At 39.1% G+C, this 27,610-nt stretch overlaps 1 protein-coding gene across 1 annotated transcript in view; it reads right to left on the bottom strand.

Annotated features, from left to right (window-relative positions):
- The window catches only part of XPOT (exportin for tRNA), a 45,789-nt gene extending 19,729 nt beyond the window's left edge, over positions 1–26,060 (bottom strand). The window contains exons 1-16 of the mRNA XM_069080783.1: positions 25,897–26,060; positions 22,005–22,138; positions 18,152–18,234; positions 16,236–16,292; positions 13,882–13,951; positions 12,350–12,568; positions 10,016–10,200; positions 9,746–9,914; positions 7,525–7,761; positions 6,066–6,104; positions 5,851–5,913; positions 3,172–3,296; positions 1,792–1,936; positions 1,567–1,686; positions 1,142–1,236; positions 398–467 (exon numbers count right to left, since the gene is read on the bottom strand). Coding sequence (XP_068936884.1) covers positions 398–467; positions 1,142–1,236; positions 1,567–1,686; positions 1,792–1,936; positions 3,172–3,296; positions 5,851–5,913; positions 6,066–6,104; positions 7,525–7,761; positions 9,746–9,914; positions 10,016–10,200; positions 12,350–12,568; positions 13,882–13,951; positions 16,236–16,292; positions 18,152–18,234; positions 22,005–22,064 — 1,737 coding nt within the window. The 5' untranslated portion in view covers positions 22,065–22,138; positions 25,897–26,060. The remainder of the gene's footprint in view (positions 1–397; positions 468–1,141; positions 1,237–1,566; positions 1,687–1,791; positions 1,937–3,171; positions 3,297–5,850; positions 5,914–6,065; positions 6,105–7,524; positions 7,762–9,745; positions 9,915–10,015; positions 10,201–12,349; positions 12,569–13,881; positions 13,952–16,235; positions 16,293–18,151; positions 18,235–22,004; positions 22,139–25,896) is intronic.
- Between the last annotated feature and the right edge of the window lie 1,550 nt (positions 26,061–27,610).

Raw genomic sequence — 27,610 nt, 5'->3', positions numbered from 1 at the left:
TTATGTTGGAGAACACTGGAATCAACTTATACTAGAAAAAGTGGACAACCTTTAAGTAAAAGAGAACGTGCACAGCAGCACTGGATGCATCTGGAAAAGTCTTCTCATCTAATGGCCAGGAACTACGGGAAGTCTGAACAGTTCCTGAATTTCCCACCCCACGGGGGATACTGAGGCAAGCGCAGCAATCACTGAGAATGCCCAGCAGGGAGAGTCTCAGCCCTGTACAAGGCAACAGCTCCCAGAACACTTGCTTTCATTAATGCCTCAGACAATAAGAGGATTACAGCACCCACAGGTGTTTGGTTCTCTGTATTTGCCATTCCTGTTCTCCTAAGGGGCAGTCCCAGTAGTAACTAACGGTGAAAACCTTGTCAGCAAAAGAACTGATACTTACAGGTGGAGAAAGCTCCAACAGATCTTGAATTCTGTTCAAAATGTCCTCAATGAAAGCATTCATTTGTTTACTGAATAAATGTTGATAAGAAAGAAAATTAAGGTTTTAAATAAAATGCTTGAACGTCCAGTAAAATAAATATGAAACTGACTTTGGAAGCAGAACATGGTCCCTACACTATATATACTCACAAGTGGTTCTGATTTGGGGGGGAAAACCCTCACCTTTTATTTGCTCCACTTAAAATCTTTTGTCAAAATAGGATCCACAATCATATGAAGCCAATAGCAAGAATACCCATCCACAGATAGGTGGTCTGGAGTAATTCATAACACTGAATAAACCAGCTCTTTCTCCAGACCAGATTCCCAGAACAAACCCCCCACTTGATCCAAAGCAGCAAATGAGACTGCTGGTTTAAGTAGTGGTTGGCAGTTGAGATGGGAACAGAAGCTATGCACAAAAAGATATTTTAAAAAGGGAAACACCATAGTAGCCACTGAACAAGCAAGAAAGAACAATGAATGAAGAATGACACAAGAAATATTTCATTCAATAAACAGCAAATAGTTGTTTCACAGAAAAATTTCAGGTAAAACTAAGACCCAACCTATGATCTTTGGAAAGAATTTAAGAAGCTATTTCAGACAAACTTCTATTACATTGATTAAAATCTTCTAAATAAGTGTTGTGAAAAAAACAAAAAATAAAAACCAGCAGCAGCTGAAAATAGTTTCCACTTACTTGAGAGACTTGACAAATCTGGAGAAGAGATAAGCTGTTCTGCTCCGTACTTTTGGACTAGAATGGCGCAGGCCTCTCTGGTCTAAGAATGCCATCTAGAGGGAAAAAACAAAGTGCTTTTTTACACTTTTCAAGCCTTTGTAAAACAGGTATTCTGTATCTTGTGTCCTTCTTATGATTTGTTACAGTATCTTAATTTCCTAGAAGATAGGGCCCAGGTTTATCCAAATTCTTCTATTCAAAAGCTAGCCACACACATGGAGGCATTTGTAGACTGTCATTAGAATACAATTTACTCAAATTTTATATAGAAAAAAGCAACTCTGCACAAAACATCTGAAAATAGTTGAAAAGAGTCTGTTCTGGGAGAAGCTAGAAAGCACAGACAACACACAAAACTAACATACACAATTAATGGTACTTACTAGAACACAAGGAATGTGTTGAGGTTCAACAGCAAAAAACTTTTCATATCGAACTACAGTTTCAAAGAATTCTAATGTCACTGATGTATGCTGATAGGCACTGACACCAGATGTTACCAACTGCAGTGGGGAAAATGAGAAACCAGTTAAGAGTTCCGTTAGTTCACAGGGAAATAACTTGTTTTTTTAAGAAAAAAATTCTATCATCGTCAGTCAAATACTTACAGTTCGTATCATGTCCTGCAAAGCAGTAGCTTTTGAAACATCACCTGAGAAATGGGCACCATGAGACACGGGAAGAGCTTCTGCCAACATATACAGCAATCTTATTGCTACTTCGACTTCCATAAACCTAGTAGCTTGCCAGTTCCTGACAAAAAGATGAGTTGTCAATATGATCCACATAGTTTTGAGTTAAGTTAAGAAGTTAAGAGTTCCACAGTTGTACATACTCAATGTCTTAAGAAATATAAGGTAGTAAAAAAAATGCATTTTTGATTATTTAAAGCAGTCTTGGAAGCTTCAATGTTCTACTTAATAAAAGTATTAAGTTATACTATGTAAATGCATTCAACTAAAAGATTTTTATTGATTTTACTATGTGCACAGAAAAATGTCAAGGCACAGAGAGTAGTGGGGAATGGGTCAAATAAAAAGAAATGTTCATTTCTGTTCTCCAGACACTTAGTCTTGAAATTCTGACATACATCCTATATATATAGTGAGACCATTTATTTTAAACAAGTACCAAGAAAATATAACACCTTATCTGGAATGAAGAAAGAAGCAAACAAAAAAAAAACCTGACCCAAGTATTCAAGTTCATGTTTAAAAGGAACAATGCTAAGTACCTAAACCATAATCCAATGTACAATTATGTCTCTCCCCAATTTGAAATGCTTTTTTGAGAATTTTTTTACTTGAGGAAAATATTAGGTAACATATTCACTGCTACTTGCTTTGTCAAATGAAACCCGTAAACGTGAATATTTGATATACATTTTAAATTATCTCTTTTATTTCTCCCAATTGATTGTGTATACTATAACAACATGTATAAAGCATATGACATGCTTGTCAATTCCACATATCTGAAAGGAGGCCTCCAAGGAACAAAGTCCCCTGCAGGGTTAACAATGAATGCTGTGGTGGGCAGCTGCATTTGAAGTAAGGGGCTCACGATACTAGAACACTAGGAGAGTCCAGGAAAGGGATGCTTCCTATGCCCTGCAGCGAGGAGTTTGGCACAGAACACACAACACTGGTCTAGATGTCAGGGTCAGGAGAACTCCCATCTTAGAACAAAACTCAAAGCAGAAGAGAGAAAGAAGGCCCAGAGGGATGCACTGACTTGCCTGTTGGTGAGCAGCAGAGCCCGCACCCAAATCCAAAATTTCTGGCTCCAAATGCAGCACCCCTCCCACCACGACACCTGCCTCATTATCTGCGTCTCATGCTCTCCTTCCTCTGCCTCATGTTCTTAGATTGCTATGTCAATCCCAAACTGATTCTAGCCTGGACTACCTAAAGTAAAATTACTACTTCAAACTTACTTGCTGTTTAAACACACATAAGCTTTCAAACTAAAGTCACCAAAAAACTTACTGTAGTGTAGTGCTGAAAACCCTACGAACAGAAGCCAGCAACAACTCTGGGGAGACTTGAGCAAGTCGATCCAACAATAATTTCAGTTGTTTTCTATATTCTACAAACATAGCTTCATCTTCACCCTGAAAAGATTTTTTAAAATAAACATATTTAGATTTCTAAAATATGGCACAACCTAAAGCATAATCATACTACATAAACACTGTTGTGTACAAGTCTAGTCATGAGCTGCCAGAATATACTACTTGATACACAAAACATGTCCCCCCCATATATATTTACATACATGACATTGTACTAGGTGCTAGGGAGACAAAGGGAAAAAAAACACAAAAAAGGTTTTGCCTTCAAGCAGTTTACAATCTACAGTGTGAATGGGAATAGACATATAAACATAATGCAAGATAAATCAGAGAAAGAAAAATGAACAATTAGGTTGCCAGGGAGAAAAACAAGGCAAGACTTTTCACCCATTTTTTTCCCCTAATTACACGTAAAGATAGTTTTCGGGGCGGCTAGGTGGCGCAGTGAGTAAAGCGCTGGCCCTGGAGTCAGGAGGACCTGAGTACGGTTCCAGCCTCAGACACTTAACACCCACACAAAAAAACTAGCCATATAACCTTGGGCAAGTTACTTAACCCCAATTGCCCTCCAAAAGGCAAAAAAAAAAAAAGGTAGTTTTCAACATTCTTTTTTTTAAATTTTGAATCCCAAAATTTTCTCTCTCCTTTCCCAAGACAGCAAGCAATCTGATACATGGACAATCATGTTAAACACATTTGCACATTAGTCACGTTGTGAAAGAAGAATCAGAATGAAAAAAACATAAAACAATAAAAAAATCAAAATAGTCTACTTTAATCTGCATTCAGACTCCATAATTCTTTCTCTGGACATAAATAACATTTTTTATCATGAATCTTTTGGAATTGTCTTGGGTCACTGTATTGCTGAGAAGAGCTAAATAGCTGATCATTGCACAATGTTGCTGTTGCTGTTACTGTGTGCAATATTCTCCTGGTTCTGCTCACTCCACTCAGCATCTGTTCATGTAAGTCTTTCCAGGTTTTTCTGAAGTCTGCCTGCTCATCATTTCTTATAGCACAATAGTATTCCATTACATTCATATATCACAGCTTGTTAAGTCATTCGCCAGCTGATGGGCAATCCCTCCATTTCCAGTACTTGGCATCACAAAGAGTTGCTATATGTATTTTTGTACCAGTGGGTCCTTTTCCCATTTTTAGGATTTCTTTGGGATATGGACCTAGTATTGGTACTGCTGGATCAACAGTTTTACAGCCCTTTGGGCAAGTTCCAAATTTCTATAAGGGAAGATTTTGTGGCTAAGAAAGATAATGCCTCTGAAAGGCAGAGCTAAAAGGGGAGTGTATTTCAGCAAGGGGCATCAGCTTCGTGGAACACAGAGAGACAGATGGAGCCCTGAGCCTGAAGAAGAGCTAATAATGCCGTTTCTATGGAATGTAAAGTGGGTGAAAGGAATGATACTAAGAAGTCTGGAAAGGCTGCCTAGAACCACTGTGGTGGGCCTTAAGTGTCAGGCTATTTGTATTTTACTCTAGAAGCAATGAGGAGCCAGTGATAATGCTTAAGGAGAAGTGGCATGGTCAGATCTGTACCTAACAAGATTCTTTTGACAGCTTACTGGAGGATGGATGGGAGAAGGGAGAAAGCAGGTAAATCAATTATGACCAATAATATTGTAGTAATCCAGACAAGAGGTGACAAGAGTCTGAACTAAGTCCACAGCTATTTAAAAGGAGTTAAGGGGATGGATGTGGAGAATATGGAGTTGACAACTGGATGGATATAAATAGTGAGGAAGAACGAGAAGTTAAGAATGAATTCAAGGTTACAATTCTACTACTCTGAGGTTAAAAATTACATATAATTCCAGTTGTTAGGAAAATCTACTGCCTCCTCTTACTGGCCCAGCAAGTCATAAAAAATCTCAATTTGTTTAAAATTACCACAGGATCGTCATAACTTGGTCAAGCACATCAATTCTGCCCTTTATTCAAAATTCCAGTGTTCATCTCGGGGCAACTATCAAGCAGGGAACCTTACTGGGGAGCATATGATGGAGGAGGAGATCATCTCATGAGAGGAGTAAGACTTCACAGGTGAACAAGCTTAAGGGATCTTTGCCTTGCTTAGGACAACCTATGAGTAGGACATTCAACATGACAGAGAACTGCAATGGACTTCCATCTCCCACTTGGAACCAGACCCTCCCCATCAGTTTGAGTCAGTGAGGAGCTGGACTGCAATTGCTCAAGGCTGAGGACAAAAAGCTATCAGCCAATTTTATTCTGGTACATATGACAGCCCAAACACTACATTATTTAAGCTCCAAGAAGGGCATCAATTTAGTGCTTCACCAAGTTTAAAGCAAGGTTGTTTTTTTTTAATCACCACCGATGCAAAATATTAATGCATAAAAAAATACTGAAAATGAAATGTGATGACTAAGAAGTTTCATGTTAAATTTTACCTAAATTTCTTGAAGTTAACAGAGGTGAAAGTAAAATTTCTCACATGCCTTTTCAAGAATTCAAACATTAATAAAACTTATTCTGTGGCTGTATGAGACAAATAAAATTGGTAACTAAGTTCCTACACAAATTATTTCCCCAAAGAGAAAAAGAAATTTACCTCATTTTCAAAGTTATATTCTTCATCATAAGTCAATTTTTTCATAACGGCCAACATGATTGCCTATAATAAAGAATGAAATCTCTTTAAGGACCAAGTTCACTTACTTACATATTTAAAATTGACTGTTTCATGATTCCTGGCTTTTATATAATTAACACTCCATGATTAGTTTACAAAAATACTCAACAAAAAGGAACTTTTCTCAGCCTTACCTCTACATTAGCTTTTTGTTGATCAGAGAGCACTGTGAGCTATTAAAAAAAAAAAAAGGTAGTAAATCCAACTTGTATTTATGACAATCATATCACTTTTTCAGGAAATTTATTTGGCTACTAATTTTAGTTTCACATTTTTATTTTGTTTTCATCCCTGACTTCATGGTGGTGAATTTTCCTCCAATGAACCAGACTACACCTTCCTAAACTAGTAAGCAATCTTCATGAATTTTGGTGGCTTAAATTCACATGGAGGCTGCCCTTCTTATGAGCAGCGTCTTAACATTTAGCTAGGCCAGTACTCTAAACAGTGACATAAAATCAAGTGCCAGGCCACACTGCAAGTCTTTTTAGTTCGGTATAAACCTACCGGCACTTGAGTTACAATGGCTGATCCTTTAAGAAAGGATTAGGTCCTGTACCTCAGTGAGGTACTGGACAGTACTGAAGCAGACTTCCACTAGTTAGTCTGAAACAAATCTAATGTGCATAAACACTACATAAAACAAGATTGTGCTACGTGGCATAGTATTTGGCTGGACGTGTCTGTATCAAAACACACAACGGCCTTTAATTCTCTCCAGACTTTCTCTACCACATACCTCCAGAAACCTCTTCACCTCAGACTTCTCACACTGAAGTACCTGTGGACCCTGATGCCTCTCTCTCTGTTAGTCTGGTTTCTTCTAAAATCTCCACTTGGAAGAAGATGTCCAAGCCAGCCAGGTTTCTATTTCTCTCTATGCTGAGCCCAACTTGGACTCTCCCTACCATAAATGCCATAGAAACCTCTTGATCCTGGCCCTGGCCCACTGGAAGAACCCTCCACCCCAGCAGTCACTCTTCCTCTGACTGGCCTGCTCCTGGAATCCCCCTTTCATGGAGGATGCCCAAGTCAGACAGATCTTCTTTCCTCTCCATGCTGCACTCTCACTACCATGCTCCCCTCCAGGTTATTCTGTCTTTCCTTCCCCTAAGTTGTGTGTTGTCTTCCTCCTCAGAATATCAGCTCTTCGGGGGCAGGGACGACCTTTCTGTTTGTTTTGCGTTCCCAGTGCCTGGCACATAGTAAGCATTTGATAAATGCTTACTGACTTGGTCCACAGAATTTAAGAATGCTGGGACTGACAATATGCCTTAGAGACCATGCTACCTCAGGCTACGTATAAAGTAGCTATTTTTCAGGGCATACATGACTGACCTAATGTTTGTGATTTGTGGGAGGACAAAGACAAGTCAAACAGAATGAAATGAATAGCTGCATTATGATTAGTACTGCTAGAGTTAGGAAGCACATTAACAGCATCACAGACAAGACTGAAGAATTAATCCACTGTTTATAGGAATTCAAAGAAGCCATGTTTGATAGGACTATCACATGAGACACGAACATTTCAGAGTCTAAAATTAAACGTGATAACTACAGATCTATTTCTGAAATGTAATATCATCTTACCTGTTTCAAAATGTGAAGGTAATCATAACAAAATCCAATAATGTTCGAGGAGATGTCATCGTCCTCGTGAATGAGGAGCTGTAACATCAGAGCCACTTTTGTTTCAATGGCCTGTAGAGCCTCCTGAGCATTCTTCATGTCTCCATTCTTAACCAGTTTAGTCCAGCTGACTATCAGGGACTGTCCCATTCCATTTACTAGCTTAGAAAATCTGGCTAAGAAGTCCACATCTTCTTCCTGTAAACAATTAATAATAAAATCATCCCAAATATAGTACCAATTTTTAAAAACTAAAATATCAGTGATATGCTGCTTCAAAAAATAACTACAAATTTCTTTCAGAGGATAAGTATTATTATTAATAAGTTAAGCTTCTGGTGTCTCTATCTTATTAAAAATGAATCTAAGTGTTCTGGAAAAATTACTATCTTACAAACATTTTCCTCTATCCATTAGTGTTCTATTGTCATCATTTTAGGCCATTTTAATGATCAGTAATAACTATTCAGTTATTAGGAAAAATAGGAGTATTAAATGTCAGGAAAACAATGGGTGTGAGAAGGCTGAGAACTAACTTTGTAGCATTATTATAGCACTTAGGACGTTTTATAAAGTTGTTAACCATTATACATCTTGGGGTGGCCAGGTATCACAGAGAGTAAGAGCACCGACTCCAGTGTCGGGATGACATGTGGATCGAATCTGGGCTCAGACACTTATTACCCACCCAGAAACACCTGGCCATGTAACCTTGAGCAAGTTACTTAACCCCAATTGCTTAAAAAAAAAAAAATTACACATCTCCCGTAAGCCTCTTAATATGCAAAACTTTCTCTAAGACTCTGGGAAAAAAAATTCTAAAAGTTAAAAAAAGTCAATACTTTGTCAGAAATATTTTCAATTTAGAAAACTTGCATAAGAATTCTATAACTTCTTATAAGCAATGAAAAGACCAATCAATTTAACACAAATGACACCAAACCACCAATTCATGAAAGGTGAATTAAGACCATTTTTCAAGTACAATAGGAAGGCTTAAAAAGAGAGGCAAAATTATAGAGCTAAAAATTTTTTTTTAATTTGACTTTTTCAAAATTAGAAATACCCTTTGAACTGGGCCCACTGATTTTGTGTTTTTTTTTTTGGAGGGGGAAGGTAGGGCAATTTCAGGTAAGTGACTTACTTGCCCAAGGTCACACAGCTAGTTTTTGTGTGTGTAGGTTAAGTGTCTGAGGCCGGATTTGAACTCAGGTCCTCCTGACTCCAGGGCCAGTGCTCTTTTCACTGCATCACCTAGCCACCCCAGGGCCCACTGTTTTTAGCACCAAAAACTGTTATTTTCTCCCTCTATTTAAAACTAAATTAAAACAGCTCAATAATTATGATGTAGAGAATTGACATTTCAGTTATTCAAAGTTCTCCCTCAAGCAATGAAGATTATAGCCCTCAACTTAAAACCGTTTTCAATAGCTGTTGTGGACATAAATAAACAAACAGATCATTAGAAGATCTTGTGGCCAACCTAGTGACCAAGACTTCTTTATACTTAGCAAGGCATCTATCATTAAGCCCAGAATGAACATTTTTCCAACTTGCTGAACCAACAGCATTAAAGAATTTTAAAATCTAGCTTCTCCAATATTCCTGAGAGTGTCTAGCATGACACAATGGATAAGAAGGTCTCAAAACCTAGGTTTCAGTCACAAATGTTAGCTGTTCAACCTTGAGAAAATCCCTTAACTTCTCTCAGGATCTTGGGCAACTAAGACCATAAATTACAGAGAAGAGGCTGACATGCATTGGCAGAGGGACTTTCCTTACCTGGAAGGTCCCCATACCAATAAAATTATTTATTCCCTATTTCTGTGACAGAGATCGGTAAGGTTTCTTAATAACTTCTCTATGTACCTGTTTAAGAACATACATGTTTTCTGAAACTGATTCCATCAGATAAGAAACTGTTTTGAAAAAACTTGCTTTGTTAGGACTAAGACTAAATAACTCCAATTAACTGGAATTTATAAATGTTACATGTATTTGTGTCTTCAACATCTGTGTAAGTATGTTTCCTAGTTATAATTATGACTGTATGGAAGTTAATGCACATTGGATTAATGGTATGGCTCAAGGTTAAGCCTATTTACAAGCACAAATATTAGACTTCAGTCCCATCCCAAGCAGGCACATCCACTGCGATTACGTTTCCAGTCATCTTACTGACCTGTTCAATGCTGAAGAACCCTGCAGACTGTAACACTTGACATAAGGATTCCACTAGTTTCATTTTATCAATTGGGTCCATTCCCTTATTTACAATTTCAAACAAACAGTCACATGCTTCCTCACGGAGAACTTCTATTGACATATGACCTAGCAGCATATTTATAAACCTGAAGAGGAGTAACAGGGTTAGGACATACACAAATTCATGACACAAAAAACATTTTTTAGACCATACATTCTGCAAGTTCATATAAAAAACTTGACTTACCTGTCATTGGCTATCAGGGTCAAGTCTATCCATGAGACATAGGCCCCAACTACTTCCAGGCACTGGCATGTTACCTCGGAATTAGTATACTGATAATTTTGCAAGATTTGGTACCATGATTCCACCAGATTTGGAATGCACTGCTCCCTCATGGTATCTTTTATTAACGTGTTCCTACGAGCCTCCTGGAACAAAAACATTTTACCAGCCATCAAGTCACAAAATCACAAGTTACAATGTATATCTACTCATGTCTTCATATGATAAAATTTCAAGTTTACACGGCATATTTTCTGGTTTATTTTCTCTTTTCAGATGAAGCTTTAAATATGGCTAGTAAGGAAATACATTTTGCATGACTTCCCATTTATAACTGGTATCATAAGGAGTGAGGCAAGGGGGGAAGGGAAGGAGAGAATCTGGACCACAGAATTTAAAATACATAAATGTTAAATTGTTAAAATGTAATTGGGAAATATTTAACAAAAATACAAATATATTTTTTAAAAAAGGTTAGGCTTTGAGATTATTTTGACAGACTCCCTATCACTATTTTTCTTTATTTATCAGCTCTGAGACCACAAGTCCTCTAATTCTCTGTTCTCTTTTTTCTATTTCTCAGTACCAAACTCTATAAACTAAATGTACTTCATTCAGAACTCAAAGTGTGACTGCAGAGCAGAAAGGAAAAGATGTAAATAAACCAGGTTAAAAATGCTTTTAAAACCCTATACATGTGAGTTGAAGTCTTCTGTTGTATAACAGCACTTACAGTAAAGGGGGGGAGAGACTGTAAGATCATGGGATCCTAGATTTGGAGCCAGGATAGACCCTGCAGGTCCTCTAGTCCAATTGTGTCAAACTCAACAGAAATGGGGGAGAGTATCACTAAATCACACCCCAGGATCCCTGTGGGTGCAGAGTCACATCATCTACGTTTTATTGTGTTTTTATTTATTTTTAGGGTCAGGTTGCCCTCCGGACTGTGATACCTCTGCTTTGGTCCAACCCCTACATCGAACAAATCATGGCTGAGTCTGTAAGTAAATCGTCCAAAGCCACACAACTAACAAGTAACAAACTGGAACACAAATTCACGCTCTCTAAATCAAAATCCAGCTTTCCTTCCACTTCAATGGAGAACAGTGACCACTGCTTCCCAAACTCTGTGAAGAGGATCCCTGGCTTTTCTAAATATCCCACATGCTAATAGTTGCTGCATATTTTGATGGAAATAGGTTATCATGACAATATGTGGTGTACTCCAGTCCTTGGCCCATAGGTGGGAAGGAAGACCTGGCTAAGAGAGGCAGCTGGGATTTCAAGAGAGAGAACTCAGGGCCTGGAACCACAAGTCGAGTTTAAATGTGGTTTCTGACACTACCTAGCTGTGTGACCCTGGACAAGTACCTTCATCTGTGTGCCTCAGTTTCCTCATTTATAAAATGGGAATAATAGCACCTACTTTACATGGTTGTTGTGAAGATCAGGTGTGAATAACGGTAAAGCATGGCACCTGGCACATAGGAGAGACTACAGAAATGCTTCTTCCCAGCATGGAGCACATATCCTTATGCAAGTTCAAAACCTAATTTCATGTTATACCTTATTGGCACTTCTACTGAACCACCATCAAATTCAATCTTCATTTTTTGTTTATACTTCATTTATACCACGAGAATTTAAATTTCATCAGGTCAAATGCTGTTTCATTCTTTTACGTATGCCTTATAGGCCGCATATTCAAATGTTAAATGAATGATATAGGTAGAGAAGTAGTTTGCCAGGAGATCTGTGTCTCTAGGAAACTCAGGGCTGAAACAGACACTCACCAAACATGCAAACCAGAGGAAATCCCAACCTTACCCTGATGCATCAGCAGAAAGAGCACAAAACACAGGTTTCTCCAGCATATATGTACACACACTGGGAGAGAAACTGTTGCCATCATTTCTACTAAAGCTGACTCTCTGGTACTGACACCATGATTATGACTACAGGCCACATATTATGTTTTGTACAAGACACATTTGGAGAAAACGTCAAATTCTGTATTCGAACTGACACAATATATTTCATAATCTAGATCAACATTCATAGCATCAAGTTACATACCTTCTGAATTATAAAAAAAACGCAAAAACTTTAGAAAGAAAAGTGCCTAGTAAACTTAGGACTATTCTTTAAAATGTTACTTTGTTCAAAAATAGATTACACTTAAAAGCAACTTTGTATCTTTTCTTTTCTTCCACCTTAAACAAGATAAAGATATGTGCATTTCACTGTAAACAAAATCCAAAATAAAAGCTACAAATCAGTATTAAGGTTACTTGCCTCAGATGTATGAACTACATCGCGATCCACCAACTCGGCATCAATAGCCATGAGGATTCTGAGGTATAAATCTACTCCTCTTGGATTAAGGTCCACTACTGAGAGAATGTCAAAGAAATACTTGGGCCATTTGGTGAGATACTCTGTGACAAAAAGCAATGCGAAGACTTGTGCTGCTTTGTTTCGGATGAAAGTCTTCTCCGGCTGCGGATTCAGCATCTAGAAGAAGCAGAAACCTTCTGAGCACACACAAGCTCAGCCACATACTGGCAGCATAAGCTGCTTTCATAATTTATCCAGGTTAAGAATGTAAAACTCATTTCATCTTCATATGAATTTTTTGCTGTTAAATGCAAATTGCACTGAGAATATTAATTCATTCAACAAAATTCATCATCCTCAAATTTTTGACCAGGTCAACTTAGTGTTAGGTTGAAATATGCTTAACAAGAAGTACTGGTATTTAAAGGGCTAGTAAAAAAAAACAATTCAGGAAAATCTAGGGGCATGAGAAAGGGAAAGTAGAAATAAGAGGGCATGAAGTCATTATCTGCCTTGCCTCCATCTATGCAAGGACCACAAAAGAAATTCTAGTTTCTATGGCTTTATGACATGAAAATATTTTCAACATTTTCCTTAATTACTTGGTAACTGAAATAAGCTTCTCAACGTCTTCTGTTTACAGAACTGCTTTGAATATATCAGAGATTACCTAAAACGGACCAAAAAAGAACTCTGCATGTAAATCAGATCCTTTTTTTTTGCCTTATTTTTCAGGTCCTCTGAATGAGACATTTTGTAAAAAAGACAGGAAAGAAATACTGGTGCTTTCAAGAACATACCAAAAAGCCCTCTAAATTTACCTAACCTACAAATTACTCATTTTAGCCTGGCATGTGATCAGAGCTAGAAAATCACATTCACATCATGCAGTATTATACATTTTAATTCATTTAACTACCTAGATAATGTAGCGAAAAAGCCCCTCATCTCACCTTTCTCTTCAAAATGCCAATGTGAAAACAAATTTCTTGAGTTTCAATCAATATAAGAATTGGCTCAGGTCTTCCCATACCATGCTGTCAATACCTCAACCATGCCACAAAATTTTAGTAAATGTCTACGTGGACATAAGCAGGCAAATGTGGTACATCAAACACCATGGAGAATGGGGACAGCTGGATAGCTTTCAGTACAAACTCCAAGTACTGGACACTCGTTTGGCTGCTTCAGTTAAAACGCATGAATCGTTGGGACATGATATTTAGAAGACGTGCTAGGAGTCAAATTAGAACGCTGAGAGTCTTATCTTCTCTAAAATTTCAGAAGTGGTTATAGAAGCTTTTTGTTCCATTTCTCCTCTTCTTTCAAAAGAGGACACTTCTGAAAGTTTATTTAGATCAAAGTCAGTTCTTTTATCAACAGTCCTCAATGAAAAATCTGCAAATCCAGAAACAGGGAACTGCTTAAAGACTTAGTGGGCTGGGCTGTGCATGCAGTTGGGAAAACCTCTGTTGCTGTTACTATTTTACCTGAGCTTGTAGCCAAGTTATAAGAGTTTCCCTAATGAGCTGTTGTTGAGCTGCAGTGAGTTCTGAATACCTGAAACAAAACACACACAAAAAAAGTGAGCCACCCAATGAAGTCAAAGAACACTGGATCTTAGAGCCAGAAGAGATATGGCCTGGAATTCTGCCTTGGACACTTACTAGCTAACGACCATGGGCAAGTCGGGCAACTTCTGAGCCTAAGTTTTCTCACATATGAAATGGAAATAATAACTCTAGTGGTTTGTGAAGATCAAAGATAATAATGTAAAGGAAGCTCTCTATAAACGTCAGTTATTATTAAACAAACCTTCAAAGGCTTAATGGGACAGTCGGCCCTAACTGGTGAAGTGATTCATTTCCAAGAAAATGCTCCCCATTCAAATCCCAGTTCACAATTCACACAGCTAACGTTTCTCCAGTTGTTATGAGGAGCCCTATGTGTTCAGACGATGTGAAGAGATCATGGGCCTACCACTGTGTGGTGAAAGCAGCAGCCCTGGACTCCGGAATCTCCCTTGAGCCTGGTCACAAGGGACGCTTCCTCTGGCACACTGCAGCCCCTGGTTCAGTCCCCATCTACCTTACACAAGTGCCATCCTTTCTCCCTCCCTCCCCCATACACCAGTCCCTGGTCTTACACACCCACACCCAGAGTATTCCTCCAAACTCTGTCCCATTAGCCCTTCTCGTCCATCACCCTTCACTTCTCACTTCCGTCATACACACCCGATATAAACCCAGAATAACTTTCACACCTTCCTTCATATACCGTCCCCCGGCCTCACAGTAGTACACATGTACCATCACCTTCCTTTACATGGTATCCCTCATCCCTTTCTTTGGGGCTATTTTCCTGAATCCCCTTTATCCTAGAATTAGATATGAAATAACCCCAGAAGAGCAATGAAATGTTTTAAGACTCAAGATCAAGTTTTAAGGAAAACTTTACCCTAAGCTAGTCAACAGTACAAAACATTAAAAACTTAACTCTTCTGTTAATTTATCTGAAGTCTTAAATGTTTCAAAGTGCAGTAGACCAGTACACATTTTCTTTCTTTCTTTTTTGCTTTTTGGAGGGGGGAAAGCAGGGCAACTGGGGTTAAGTGACTTGCCCAAGGTCACATGGCTAGTAAGTGTTAAATGTCTGAGGCCGGATTTGAACTCGGGTCCTCCTGACTCCAGGGCCAGTGCTCTATTCACTACACCACCTAGACTCGCCCCCTACACGTTTTCTTAATCCAAAATTTCTGTTCTTTCTCCCCTTACTAAATTACAAAGTAACACAAATAGGTAACTGACAGTGATCAAATAAATCCATTAACGGCATTTGATGATTGCCTAATTCGAACTTAAACCTTTAATTTGACTCTAGGCTCGATCTGTGACACTATATTTCTATAGCACTTAACTGCCTAAAATACTTGATGTAAGTAGGCAAGAACAACTGAATGTGATAATGGTATTTGTGGGCATCATTTCCCTCTCATGTGCACACACTGTATCCTCTCCATTATCTCTGAATATATAATATTCAGTTTCTATAATGGAAAACTGGCAATACTGTGTTTTAGTTTCTAAAAATCTATTCTGAAGACGCTCTTGAATTCCCCTCACTTCTCATTGAAACAGGTATTTATTTTGCTTCGAGAGGTTTGTCTGCAGTTAACTGAAAATCTGTTTTGCTCCCTAACTTGGCAGTAGTCACAGTTCACAGTTCTATAGGTTTACAAAGTGCTCTCTTCTCACCACACCCCTGAAAATGGCCTTGGACTAGGATTCAGAAGATTTGGGTTTGAATCCCAATTCCCTCTCTGTGAGAGAAATCAGCAAAGCGCATTCAGAAGCTTCTGTTTCTGCCCCTGTTCAAAGAGCTGGACAGTGGTTTCTAGATCTAGATCCTGTGAATATGGAGTTGCCCAATTTTGACCAAATTTAGTATGCTAAAGACACTCATGAGATATTTTATGTCTGATGTAATGGTTCAAACTGGCACCTCTTGCAACTTTTAAGACAGTCCCATTAAACCTATTATATGGCTAGAAAACAGACACATGTGATTGTGTGGAGGTTCACAGTCCACTGAAGGACTAGGTGAACCATCTTAAAAACTGAGTAGTCATGACAGAAGCAAAATCAGAAGCCATGGCCCTATGAACAATAATTTGCCACTGCACTAATGCCAATGTCTGTTCTAATTCTCTAAAGAATTAGAATCTCTAATTCTCTAAAACGCTACCAAATGATAAATTTTATTACAAGGTAAATAAAAAACAAAACTGATTTTCCCACGTAGATCTTAATGTTAAAAAGGAATAGAGGAAGGAAAAATTTCTCACTTGAATTTTATCTGATGTTCTAGAACCTGAAAGCAGAAGAACTTGACGTGATCATCGCTGGAAAAAAAAAAAAGAAAAAGAAAAAAATAATTAAACAAGGACCAAAACAAATAAAATAAAAATAAAAATTCTCACCACATTTAACAGTAAAACCTACCCTTGATTCTCATGTTATTAATGAATCTGGAGAGTAGAAACGTTAATAGAAAATACAAGGTACTGATATCACCAACTAACCAGTTGAAAACACTGGGCTTTTAAAAATATTCTTTCAGTTTTACATTTAACTTATTTTACTATATAAGCTAACCTAAATCCTAAAATACTACTCATATATCAAAAAAAATTTCTGCTATTTTAATAAACATGACACAATCAAAACATGTTTCAGCTTACATTCGACATACAAAAAGGCCTAGATAACTAAGAAATATCTTAAAATACTAAAACCACTAGGTCTCTAAAAGTAGAATGATCTATGCTGGAAAACCTAGAGATGTCACTCTAGACCAAGTCACTGGTGGCAACTCTAGCCTACATAGCCCTGTCCTAAATAAATGAAGTTCTACTGCTAATGGAATCCAGGAGGCTGATGTTCCCAGAAATATTATTGTGTTTTCAAAGGTAAGTGACAAAATTGTAACAAAAGAACACAAAATTATAAGCTGATGAGTAACAATGAGACAACCACATCCTCCCTGTCAGCAACCCCACCCCCAAAAACCAGCCTGCATTTCAAAGACAGGTAGGTTTACGGGTATAGCTAAGGTGTGAAAATTTTAACCTCTAAAGCTGAGTCAAATGTGAGCCCTCCCTCTAACACAACAGTGCTTGACATTAAAGGCAGTGTGTCAATGTTTTAGTGCTCTGATGATTATTTTGATATTATTGATTTCCTTTGTATTTTACTTTATACATTTAAAAACAGCATTCTAAGATAGGGGTGACAGTTTTCATCAGACAGAAGAATAACCTTTAGTCTACAGCAACAGCTGCCCCCATACTGACTCAGAAAACCACAAACTAACATTATCTAGGTTGTATTATATTCAATGTGTTAAACATTCCCTAATTACTCTGTAATCTGGTTCCAGCATCGCTCTTTTTTTTTTTTTTAACCTTTTGGAAGGCAATTGGGGTTAAGTAACTTGCCCAAGGTTACACGGCTAGTTTTTTTGTGTGGGTGTTAAGTGTCTGAGGCCGGAACCGAAATGGGGTTGTCCTGACTGCAGGCCTGCCAGCGCTTTACTCACTGCACCACCGAGCAGCCCCCCAGCAGCACTCTTTTGTTAGCCCTCTGCTCTCTTGTGACCATAGGAGCTAGCCCCTATACCAGCTGGTTGTGCCCTAAATCACTATTTAAATGCTTCTTCAAAAAACATAAGCTACATAGCAGAAAATATGTGTTAGATCTGAAAAGGACCTGGGTTCAAATACCAGCTGATATTTCCTATCTATATGACTCATTTTCTCTCATCTGCAAAATGGGAGGGAAGTTGACTAGATGAAATATAAGCTCCTCTACAGCTCTAAATCTACTATTCTACTTTCATTACATTTTAAAATGTTAAGCAATATTTATTCCTTAGTGTTTTCCTCCTTAACTGAATCAATTAAACCTTTTCCAAGGGTTGCTGCAAAACCTACAATATTTCTAACTCAGAAACTGAATGTCTTTAGTCTAGTCCATGTAAAAAAACCTAGGATTTGAATTATAGAAATCTTCAGATTATTAATTTGTTCTTTAATGTCCCTGACTATTTAATGGTTACATACAAAGTCACTCCCAAATGATAAGGTTCCATGAAATGTTCTTGCATAGAGAGGTCAGAAAAATCTTGATTCCTTCTTGAATTTAGTTAGGTTTAAGTTTAAATGCTTCTGAGAGTTCTACAAAATTATTACATTTTAATTACCTGTACGTCCTTTGGGCCAGGGCTTCTGCACACACCTGCCAGCCATCTGGGGAAATCTTTAACTGTTCAAAATAGGCCAGTGCCTACAACAAAAAAAAGGAAAATTCACATAGAATTAAACAAGACCAGTGTTCCAGTATTTTCAAAACAAAAATTCAGCCAACATTACCCAATAATGAATCAGTATTTATTACAACTTCCTAGGCACCAATGTGCTACCTAATTTTACCTAAATCTAAGTATCTAATTTTATAATTTACAAATTTAAAATAAAAATGTATGTGTTGGGGCGGCTAGGTGGCGCAGTGAATAGAGCACCGTTCCTGAAGTCAGGAGGACCCGAGTTCAAATCCGGCCTCAGATATTTAAGACAAAACTAGCTGTGACCTTGGGCAAGCCACTTAACCCCAATTGCCCTACGTTCCCTCTCCAAAAAGCAAAAAAAGTATGTGTTCAGAAATATTAACAGTCATATCTCTACTAAACTGTACCACTAATAAGCATTGGTTTGAAATCCTAGTTCTTCTTGTGACCTAACAGCTTTGAATAGAATAGAAACTTAATAGGAACTCAGCACTAGAGCGGAAAAAACAAATCTTATAGTGTATATATCATTTAAGCTATCACAGGATAGAAGAGGAAATGTCTTTTGTCAACAAAACAAACTCTCTAGAAAAGAATTAAAACTCTAAAAAATACAGAATCTGGGAGGTGTTCCTACTGAGTGCCATTTTGTGAAACTCGCTCCAAAGAGTAGTTTGGGAAAGGGCACTAGAAACATGATTTTAAAATATGACAATGTGTGGGGCGGCCAGGTAGCACAGTGAGTGAGAGCACTGGCTCCAGTGTCCGGATGACCTGGAGATCAAATCCTGGGCTCAGACACTTAGCACCTACCCAGAAACACCTGGCCGTGTAACCTTGAGCAAGTTACTTAACCCCGACTGCTTTGAAAAAAAAAAATAAAAAAAAATATGACAGTGTGAGTAGAATTCCAAAGTAATTAAAACAGGTATCATAACAACAAAGAATTGACAGTAATATCTTTTGCCTTATACAACTGTGAGTCAGTATGATTTTATGTACTGTGATATGGTTGTTTCCCAAGAGCAGTGTCATCAATTCAATTTATAGCACAAAGCATCATGTGAAAGCAGGGAGACTCAATGAATGCTACTTGATAAAATGACCCAATAGTAGCTGGATACAAATGGTGCTGCTTTAACCCATTACAGGCAGTCAGGGACCTCTGCAAACTCTGAGACGATCTGGCTGATCCAGAGCCACAAAACAAACAGCTGTTTGTTTAGCCATCTCTCCAGAAAATGATGTATATAGAAGACAGGGAACACAAATAAGGTATTCTGGAGCTTCTTAAAGTGATCTGACAAAATATATCATTGCTTAACTTGTGACTTTCTTATTGCTCTTTCTGTCCATCTGGAATCCACTCCTCTCTGTATGTTCTTTTTTTGGGAAGCACAATGAAATCATCAACTTCCCACAGAGCTCTCTTCTGGTCATACCTTCCTGCTTCACTCTCTCTAAGCAGCAGCCCAATCAGGTCGATTACTATCAACTCTTGAGCAAACTCTGACAATGTGGACAGATAGGGTATGGAATGGGCACCATCACTGGAGTCTGTGGGCCCTAGCACCTCACCTGTGAAATGGCAAGTTTGGACTCAATGGCCTTCTTCTATTTCAGTTCCAAATTCCTGACTATGATTTACTCCAAAAATACTGAAATAGACAATGAGAGGGCCCAGTAGCTAGGTATGGCAGTGCACAGAGTGGAGTCAGGAAGATTCCTCTTCCAAAGTTCAAATCTGGCCTTAGACTTTTACTAGTTGTGTAACCCTAGGCAAGTCACTTAACCCTGCTTGCCTCAGTTTTCTCATCTGTAAAATGAACTAGAGAAGAAAATGGCAAACCACTCCAGTATTTTTACTAAGAAAACCCCAAATGGGGTCACAAAGAGTTGGATATGACTGAAGTGACTGAACAACAAAAAGCAGAGAGACTAAAGAAATGGGTTTCTGTAATTTCTTTCACCCCCTTTTGTGGTCTACATTAGAAGTATCTTGTAATCACTCTCAACCAGAACCTCTCCCTTACTTCTCCCTCTTTTCCCCATTTAATTCTAGTATATAGAACTGTATTCGACTTCTTAATAAGGTTTCACACATCATATAATCTGGAATCCAGAAGACATTTTAAATTTGCATTTCTATTAACCTTCTGTGATAATAATAATAATAATAATAATAATAACTAATCCTGTGAAGCACTGATCCTTCCACTTCAGATGATCTACAGTTTCCCCAATATAGGTACTCTCTCAAAGGCAAACCACAGCTCTTCTTCCCCTTAGAAGCTGATTAGAAGTATTGCTATGGCAACAGCTACAGCAAACAACACTGGTCACCTAGTGATCAACTTCTGATAATGATACTCTCTCGGTTTAGCTAGACCTTGTCACAGGGTCTTAAGTGTCTCAAGCTTGATTAAGAACTGCCAGTTTACGGGCAGCTAGGTGGTGCAGTGGATAGAGCACTGACCCTAGAGTCAGGAGGACCTGAGTTCAAATCTGACCTCAGACACTTAATACAAAACTAGCAGTGTGACCTTGGCCAAGCCACTTAACCCCAACTGCCCTGCCTTCCCCTTTCCAAAAAGCAAAAACCAAAAAAACAACACCTCTCCCCCACAAAAAAAAAACCCTGCCACAGCTTATACTCTGCTGGGAGAGCCACTAAGCCTAGGAGGACATTAGTGGAGAAATTCCCTACTAGCCTACTGAAAAATTCACTAGGCATCTTATATAATGCAAACTATGTTATATTTTAAAAAGGGAAAAAAGATATCTGTCCAAGTAGAGGGAAAAAAAGTGAACAGAAGAAGATTCATTAGTCTTACTGTAGTTGGCTGTAGCTATTAAATGCCCTGTGCATATGTTACCACCCATGGCAACTGGAAGCAGAAAGAAAAAGAGGAGGAGGAGTGGGAAAGAAGGCCTTCTTTCCTCCCACATAGCCTAAGCTTCAAAAGGCCTGAAGGCTTTAAAAAATTAATTACATTTGTTCTTAAAGGCTTTTTTGTATCATGTCTGCATTCAGGATTAACTTATAGTTTGAATTACTTAAAACAACTCTATTAGATGATTAAGTTCCCTAACTACAATACCACCTCATTATTACATTATCCTCTGGAGTCACATCAAAGAACAACTTCACAGCTGACACAACCTTTGAGGTGCTTCAGTAACTAAATTTCTTAGGATAGAGTCCAGGACAAAACCAGCTTATGTCAAATTCTACTTTCTGCTGAATATTATATCCCAAGATACAGATTTATTTTAAATCATCTTAAGATGTATATGAAGGACATTAATTCAATGAGATAACATTTACCAAAATAGTAACTTTATTAGATATGCTGCAATTAAGTGATTCTATAGACCAGGTTAAAGATGGGAAAGAAAGCACTTCACCTATAGCAAGGTCCCTTTCTACCTTTAACAATTTAACAGTGTGCGATCTTAAATAGAAAAAAGTAAAGGATGCAATATCATTAATGCCCTCTCTTCTAGGAAAGGTTAAATTTCTATACCTTCATGTGAATCTTTAATACATTCATTTAAAAGAACAAGGCATGGTTTTACTTTGGTACTCCCAAGGGAGTAGACTTGAAAGCATTTATCAGTATTTAGAATTTTCTACACAAATATTCATTATTATTTATAAGAATAAGATAGTACTATGTAATAAAAGAGTAGTCTCATCGGTAACAGCATCCACAGTTATGCTGCACTGTAACATTTAGTTTAAAAAAATTAGAGAAATTTAACACACCCTTTGTCTGAAGTCTGCATCAGCATTTGGATTTAGCCCTAAGAGGGCCTGTTCATCCATGCCTGCTGCTATACTCTGAATTTCCGAATCTTATTAGGCTTGCCCCCTGATCGAACAGTAGAATTCACAAACATCTGCAGACAAAAAAAAATTGAAACAGTATTTATATGCAAAAAGATGTCAAAAGATTTACACGATTTATAAATTAATTAAATTAAATGTAATTTACAGCGGTCAAAAATTGTAAAAAAAAAAAATCTTTTAAAATGAAAGCCTGTATGTAGAATTTCTATGAAGAGTTTTTTTTAACAAAGATGCAGATTTATATCAAACTAGAATAATCAAATTTTAAGAGGAAGTACTTAATTCTCAGTTTAATTTATAAAAATCTAACAGACTACTAATTAACTACATTAAACCAATTGTTTAATAATCGAGATTTTCACAAAATGGAGTACAGTGAAAGAAACTCAGGGTTCCAAGTCAGAAGACACAAATTTGAATCCTGGCCCTGCTGTTAGAAGCATGGCTAGGGAGAGTAATTTAAATTTGAGAGTTAGCTTTTTAACCTGTAAATGGAGAGAATATCCTGTACTACCTCATATGGTTACTGGAAGAATCATATATTAAATTGTGTAAAACCTAAAGGGCTCTATCAAATGTCTACTATTACACAATCCTGCCCCACTATCCCTGGGCTCGGATAAGGGTTCTAGGTCTTCTCCCTAACCTGTTAGACCTGGGACAACACTCAACCTCTCCAAACCATAGCTTCCTCACTGGATGACTCCCAGCTCTAAACCTGTGTGCAATTCCAGAGTTAAAACTACACACGTCTCTCTCAGACACTCAAATCCCAAACCTTTTAATCAGAGTGGTTGACAAAAGAGTGAGCATCATCTGTTGCATTTCATTTCCTGGTAGAGATGTTCATGAGCAGTCAAATAAAAATAGGAGAAGCAAGAGCTCATTAATTACGGATAATAAAGAATTAATTTGACTTAACAAACTCTACTGAAACACTTCTTGGCTTTTTCCTCCACCAGGTAACGCTGGAAATGAAATTCACAGAGTGCTCATGTAAGTCTTAAACACACACAGAATCTGAATTCTTAGAACTTACAGTGATATAGAATATCTTTTTAGTTCCTTATTAAATGCCACTTATGTAATTCGAACATCAATTTTAATAGTTTAAAATAGAGGGAAAGCAAAAGAAAAAGTATGCAACATCAAAATAATTAAAAGTCACTAAGATGGGCCCTCTAATTTGAAGGTCCAAAAGGTAAGAGTACTAAATCACTTCTTTTTTCACAATGATGAAGTCTAGCATACATCTCAGTTACAGAAATGAGACCTTTCTCTAGCACAGGAATGGGATTAAACTAAAGGGCAATGTCAATGTTAGGAAAATACACATAAGCACTACAATACTATAGAGAAACAAAGCAAGTTGATGAGCTCCTGGGGCTAAAATCCACTCTTTGCAGTCAGTTTTTGGCAGAATGTCATTGTCTACAGCTAAAAGTTGAGGAGCACTCTGAATTTACTCTGTAGTAGTCAAGTTTAAAAAGCAATCACCACAGGAAACCTAGTATTTCCATTTTTGAAGTTCAAATTGACTTAACTGAAATAAATATCTTCAATTCATTTTTCCTAGTTATTTCATTAATTAAAAAAAAATCAATGGACAGGGAACATGTGCCTTAAGTTTTGTCTCAAGTAACTAAATCTCCTTTTAGTTCACTAAAAGATAATCTATTAACTGGAGGTGGAGCAGACATAGGCTATTCTATCACGTGCTAGGAACAGTGGATTGGGAATTTAGGCTTCAAATGACCTCTAAAGCTCACTTTCCTTCCACTACTTTGATAATTTTGCTACAGTAGCCTCTTCTATCAGTATTTAACTGAACTATAAAGATACAGAAGTCTTTATCACAATAGGCCATACATGCATAAGCAACTGTGAAGCTAAAAACATTGACCTCTATCTTTTTAAGGGGGTGGGAGCGGTGAAGAAGGGAGCCTTAGCTCCACAGCACCTAGTTACCATGCTGGTTTGCTGCAAATTTTCTAAGTTTCAGTCTGCTATCTTTCAAATGGGGGAAGGAAATATAGATCCCTCATGAAAGCATAAAGGCACAGTAGTAAGAGTGTTTGTTGGATTTGGAGGAGTCAGATAACCTGGCTATGGATTCCAGCTCAGATTAACCTGTGTTATTTTGGGTAAATCACCTAACTTATTGAGGCCTCAGTTTCCTTGTCTGAAATGATGCCGATGGACTGGATGACCTTCCAAAGTCCTTCAAAATCTAAAACTAAATTGGAACATGGAGGAGAAAAAGCCAGCAAAATACTTAAGGGCTGAAATTATCTCATTTCTGCTGCATTTATTTTGTGATCTTGGGAAAATAACTTCTAATCTATTTATAGGATTACAGCATTTTAGCTCTACATTTAGAACTAGAAGGAGCTTAGGAAATCATCTTAATCCTCTCATTTTACAGATGAGGAAACTGAGGCCCAGAGAAGAGAAAAAGTGAATTGCCAAAAAAGTCACACATGCAACTAGAGGAAGCTCCAGGCAATTCCACGACTCTTAAATTCAGCACCATTTCCACAGGTCCAGAAATGTGGTAGAATGAGGTACAATAGGTCTTTTATAAAAGACACCAAAAAAACAAAAAAAAACAACCTAAAAAAGGGAGGGGGGGAAACACCTTGACCTAATTTCCAGTGCTTACCTGGAAGAAAATAATTGCTAACATTTATATTGGCTTTAAGGGTTGAAAGGTCCTTTACCGGATTATTTTGATTAATCTTCATAGCAATCTTATCAAGTTAGACGAAATTAAGACCTCTACTTTAAAGATGATGAAATTTAAGAGAGGTCAAGTCCCTGAGTCAACAAACATTGATCATTTATTAGGTGACTTGCCCAGGGTCACAAGTGTTCTGAGGCTGGAATTGAGTTCTTTCTGACTCCAGGGAACATACAGCTGTCTAAAAGGTGGAAATAATTCATTGACAAGGCTAATCAAGAGTTCACAATATACCAAAAAAGTATAAAAACAGAATTATTGCAAACTAAGCACCCCCCCTTTTTTTTTGCGGCGGGGGTGGGGGGGAAGAAGCGAGTAAAAGGCGGGGAGGTGGAGAAAAACCTAGCGGTTACTAGAGTAAAAGCTGCATCACTCCCAAGTTGTATGTAGGTGATGATAATAAAGTATGATCTGTCTTCTGATGATACCGAAAGATTTAAACCACACAAAAAAAAAAAACCTCATTAGCGCCTTATCCATTATCAATAACCAAATCTCTTGGGAAGAAAAAAAAACCACCTTTCAGACCGCGGTGAAGGTTCTTCAAAGTCATCTTGGAGTGTCTGCCTTTTTTTTTTTTTAACATCCCATCATTATCAGAATGACAAGTTTGTAATTGCCAGGATGCCACGGTCACGGACCGCGTGTCTTCCCTGCCCCCCTCCCTCCCCCACCCCGGGCGACTAATGAGCACTTCGGAGGCCCCGGACTCGTTTTTCTGGTTACAGGAGCATCTTACTGACGGCAAAAAATCGGAAAATGGATAGAAAAAGGAATCAAGAGGGAGCCAGGACCCCGCCTGGAATGTTACAGGCGCCCTCCCTGCTGTCTTCGGGGGAGCCCTTCCAAGAGTGCAGGGATCCAGTTCCCCGAGTCTCGGGTGGGGCAGCTGCGGTGGGGGAGAGGGAGCTCCACGTGCGGCTCGCGTGGGAGGGGGAGGCGACCCGCCGAACCCCCCCCCAGCCCGCCCCGGCCCACCCCCCCGGGGAATGGGGGGGGGGGGGGGGGGGGGGGCCCCGCCCCCCCCCCCGCCCGCCCCCCCCCCCCCCGCCCCCTAGGCGATCCCACCTTCCCCGGCCGGTCACTCCATCCCCTCCGCGCATCGATCAGCCCCGGGAGCAGGTCGCCACCATGGAGCCGCGGAGGAAGGGAGGCGGCGAGCTCCGCAGCCCCGCCGCCGCTGGGGGCCAGCCGCTCGCAGCTCCTCCGAGTCTCCTACTGCGTGGCGCTCGACGAGCGGGCGGGGTCACCGCCGCGGCAGGAAGGGGAGAGCGCGCGCCGCGCGAGCCCCGGGGCACCCACGCCGCCGCCGCCGCCGCGTCCGTTCCCGCTCCGACGAGCTCTTCTCGCGGAAATCCAGCTCGGGCAAACGCTGGCAACCTCATGGGCGGCCCCGATCGTGGCCCGCGGGGCGGAGGAAGCCTACGACTCCCAGCATGCCACGCAGCGAAGGATGACGGTTTTTCCGGGAAGGAGGACGCAGGGCGGGGAAAGAAAGTTCACCAGTCTCTCCTGGGTGCTTTACCACGTGGCAGCGATGCCTTCTGGGAAATGTAGTCTTCTCCTCTGCCACCTCCCGCACTAAGTGCGTGCCAGCAGGGCACCTTCTGGGAAATACAATATTCTCCCTTGCCGCCCCTCCGGCCCTGGACCACCCGGGTTTATGAGCGCATGCCAGCTGTGCAATCTGGGAAATGTAGTATTCTTCCCTTCCCCGCACCCCTCCCCAGGCCCCAGATCTCCCGGGTTCATAAAGGCGTGTCAGCTGTGCAATCTGGGAAATGTAGTTTTCCTCCCTTCCCCGCACCCCCTCCCACCCCCGGGCTCTGCTGAGCGCAGCCTCCATGCAGTTGGTTGACTTTTACAAACTCGTTAAGAAGCCGCGGTAACTGGTTTGAGCTCTAGTCTCTGCTCCGTGGCTGCAGATCGGTTCTCGGGCTCCGGGGAAATGTCGTGGAAATTGACAGAGATGCACACAGAACGGAAATATACATCCTGGGAATTTAGTTAGATGCACATGCCTTAGTCATTCGCTCAAACGCATATGAAGCAATCTGTGTGATGGATTGCAAGTCAAGTCAATAAGCATTAAAATAACGCCTGCCATGGTGCAAGGGACTGCATTAGGCCAGGAAGTCTTAGAGGCCTGAGTGTGCTGGCTGATAAATATTTAACGACATCCCTGTTGAGAAATAATCCTAGTTAGATAAAATATCAAGTTTTCCTGTCTTTAAGATCCTTTTTCTGTGTCTGGTGATCAATTCATTTTAAAGGTGAGAGTAGAAAAGTGCACTTGGACATCACACTTTATTCTCTTCAAAAGAACTCCAGCATGCAGCCAGAAATTTCTCTTCTCTCCTCTGCGCCCCCTCCCCCCCAAGCCAACACCCTGGGAAGCTCAAGCATGGTACTGAAGACCCAGGAAAGAGAGTACTCAACACCAAAGTTCTTGGCACTATCCCATGGTTCAAGATAAGAGACAGATGTTATCTTATCAGTTGAAGAGGCTTTAAAGAAGATGCTTAACCACCATCTGCTTTGTTGTTGTACTCTAAAGATGATGATTTGAACATTATAAATACCCAAATTAAATATAAAAGACACATGAAGAAAGACGCTATCTTCTTCCAGAGAAAGAACTGATAAATATAAGTATGAATAGAATAATTTTACATATGTACATACTTGTTTATGTCTAATGGTAGCCATCTCTAGGGCAGGGAAAAGAAAAGAAAAGAAAAAAGAAATTTACATGACAAATTTATTATATATTTAAAAGGAA

This window comes from Petaurus breviceps, unplaced genomic scaffold (genome assembly GCF_028583685.1).
Source record: "Petaurus breviceps papuanus isolate PSGF00001 unplaced genomic scaffold, PetGlider_PUasm1.0 154, whole genome shotgun sequence".
In the NCBI taxonomy this organism is placed as follows: domain Eukaryota; kingdom Metazoa; phylum Chordata; class Mammalia; order Diprotodontia; family Petauridae; genus Petaurus; species Petaurus breviceps.
Note: the sequence above shows the minus strand (reverse complement) of the source record. Positions and strands in the feature narration are given on the sequence as shown.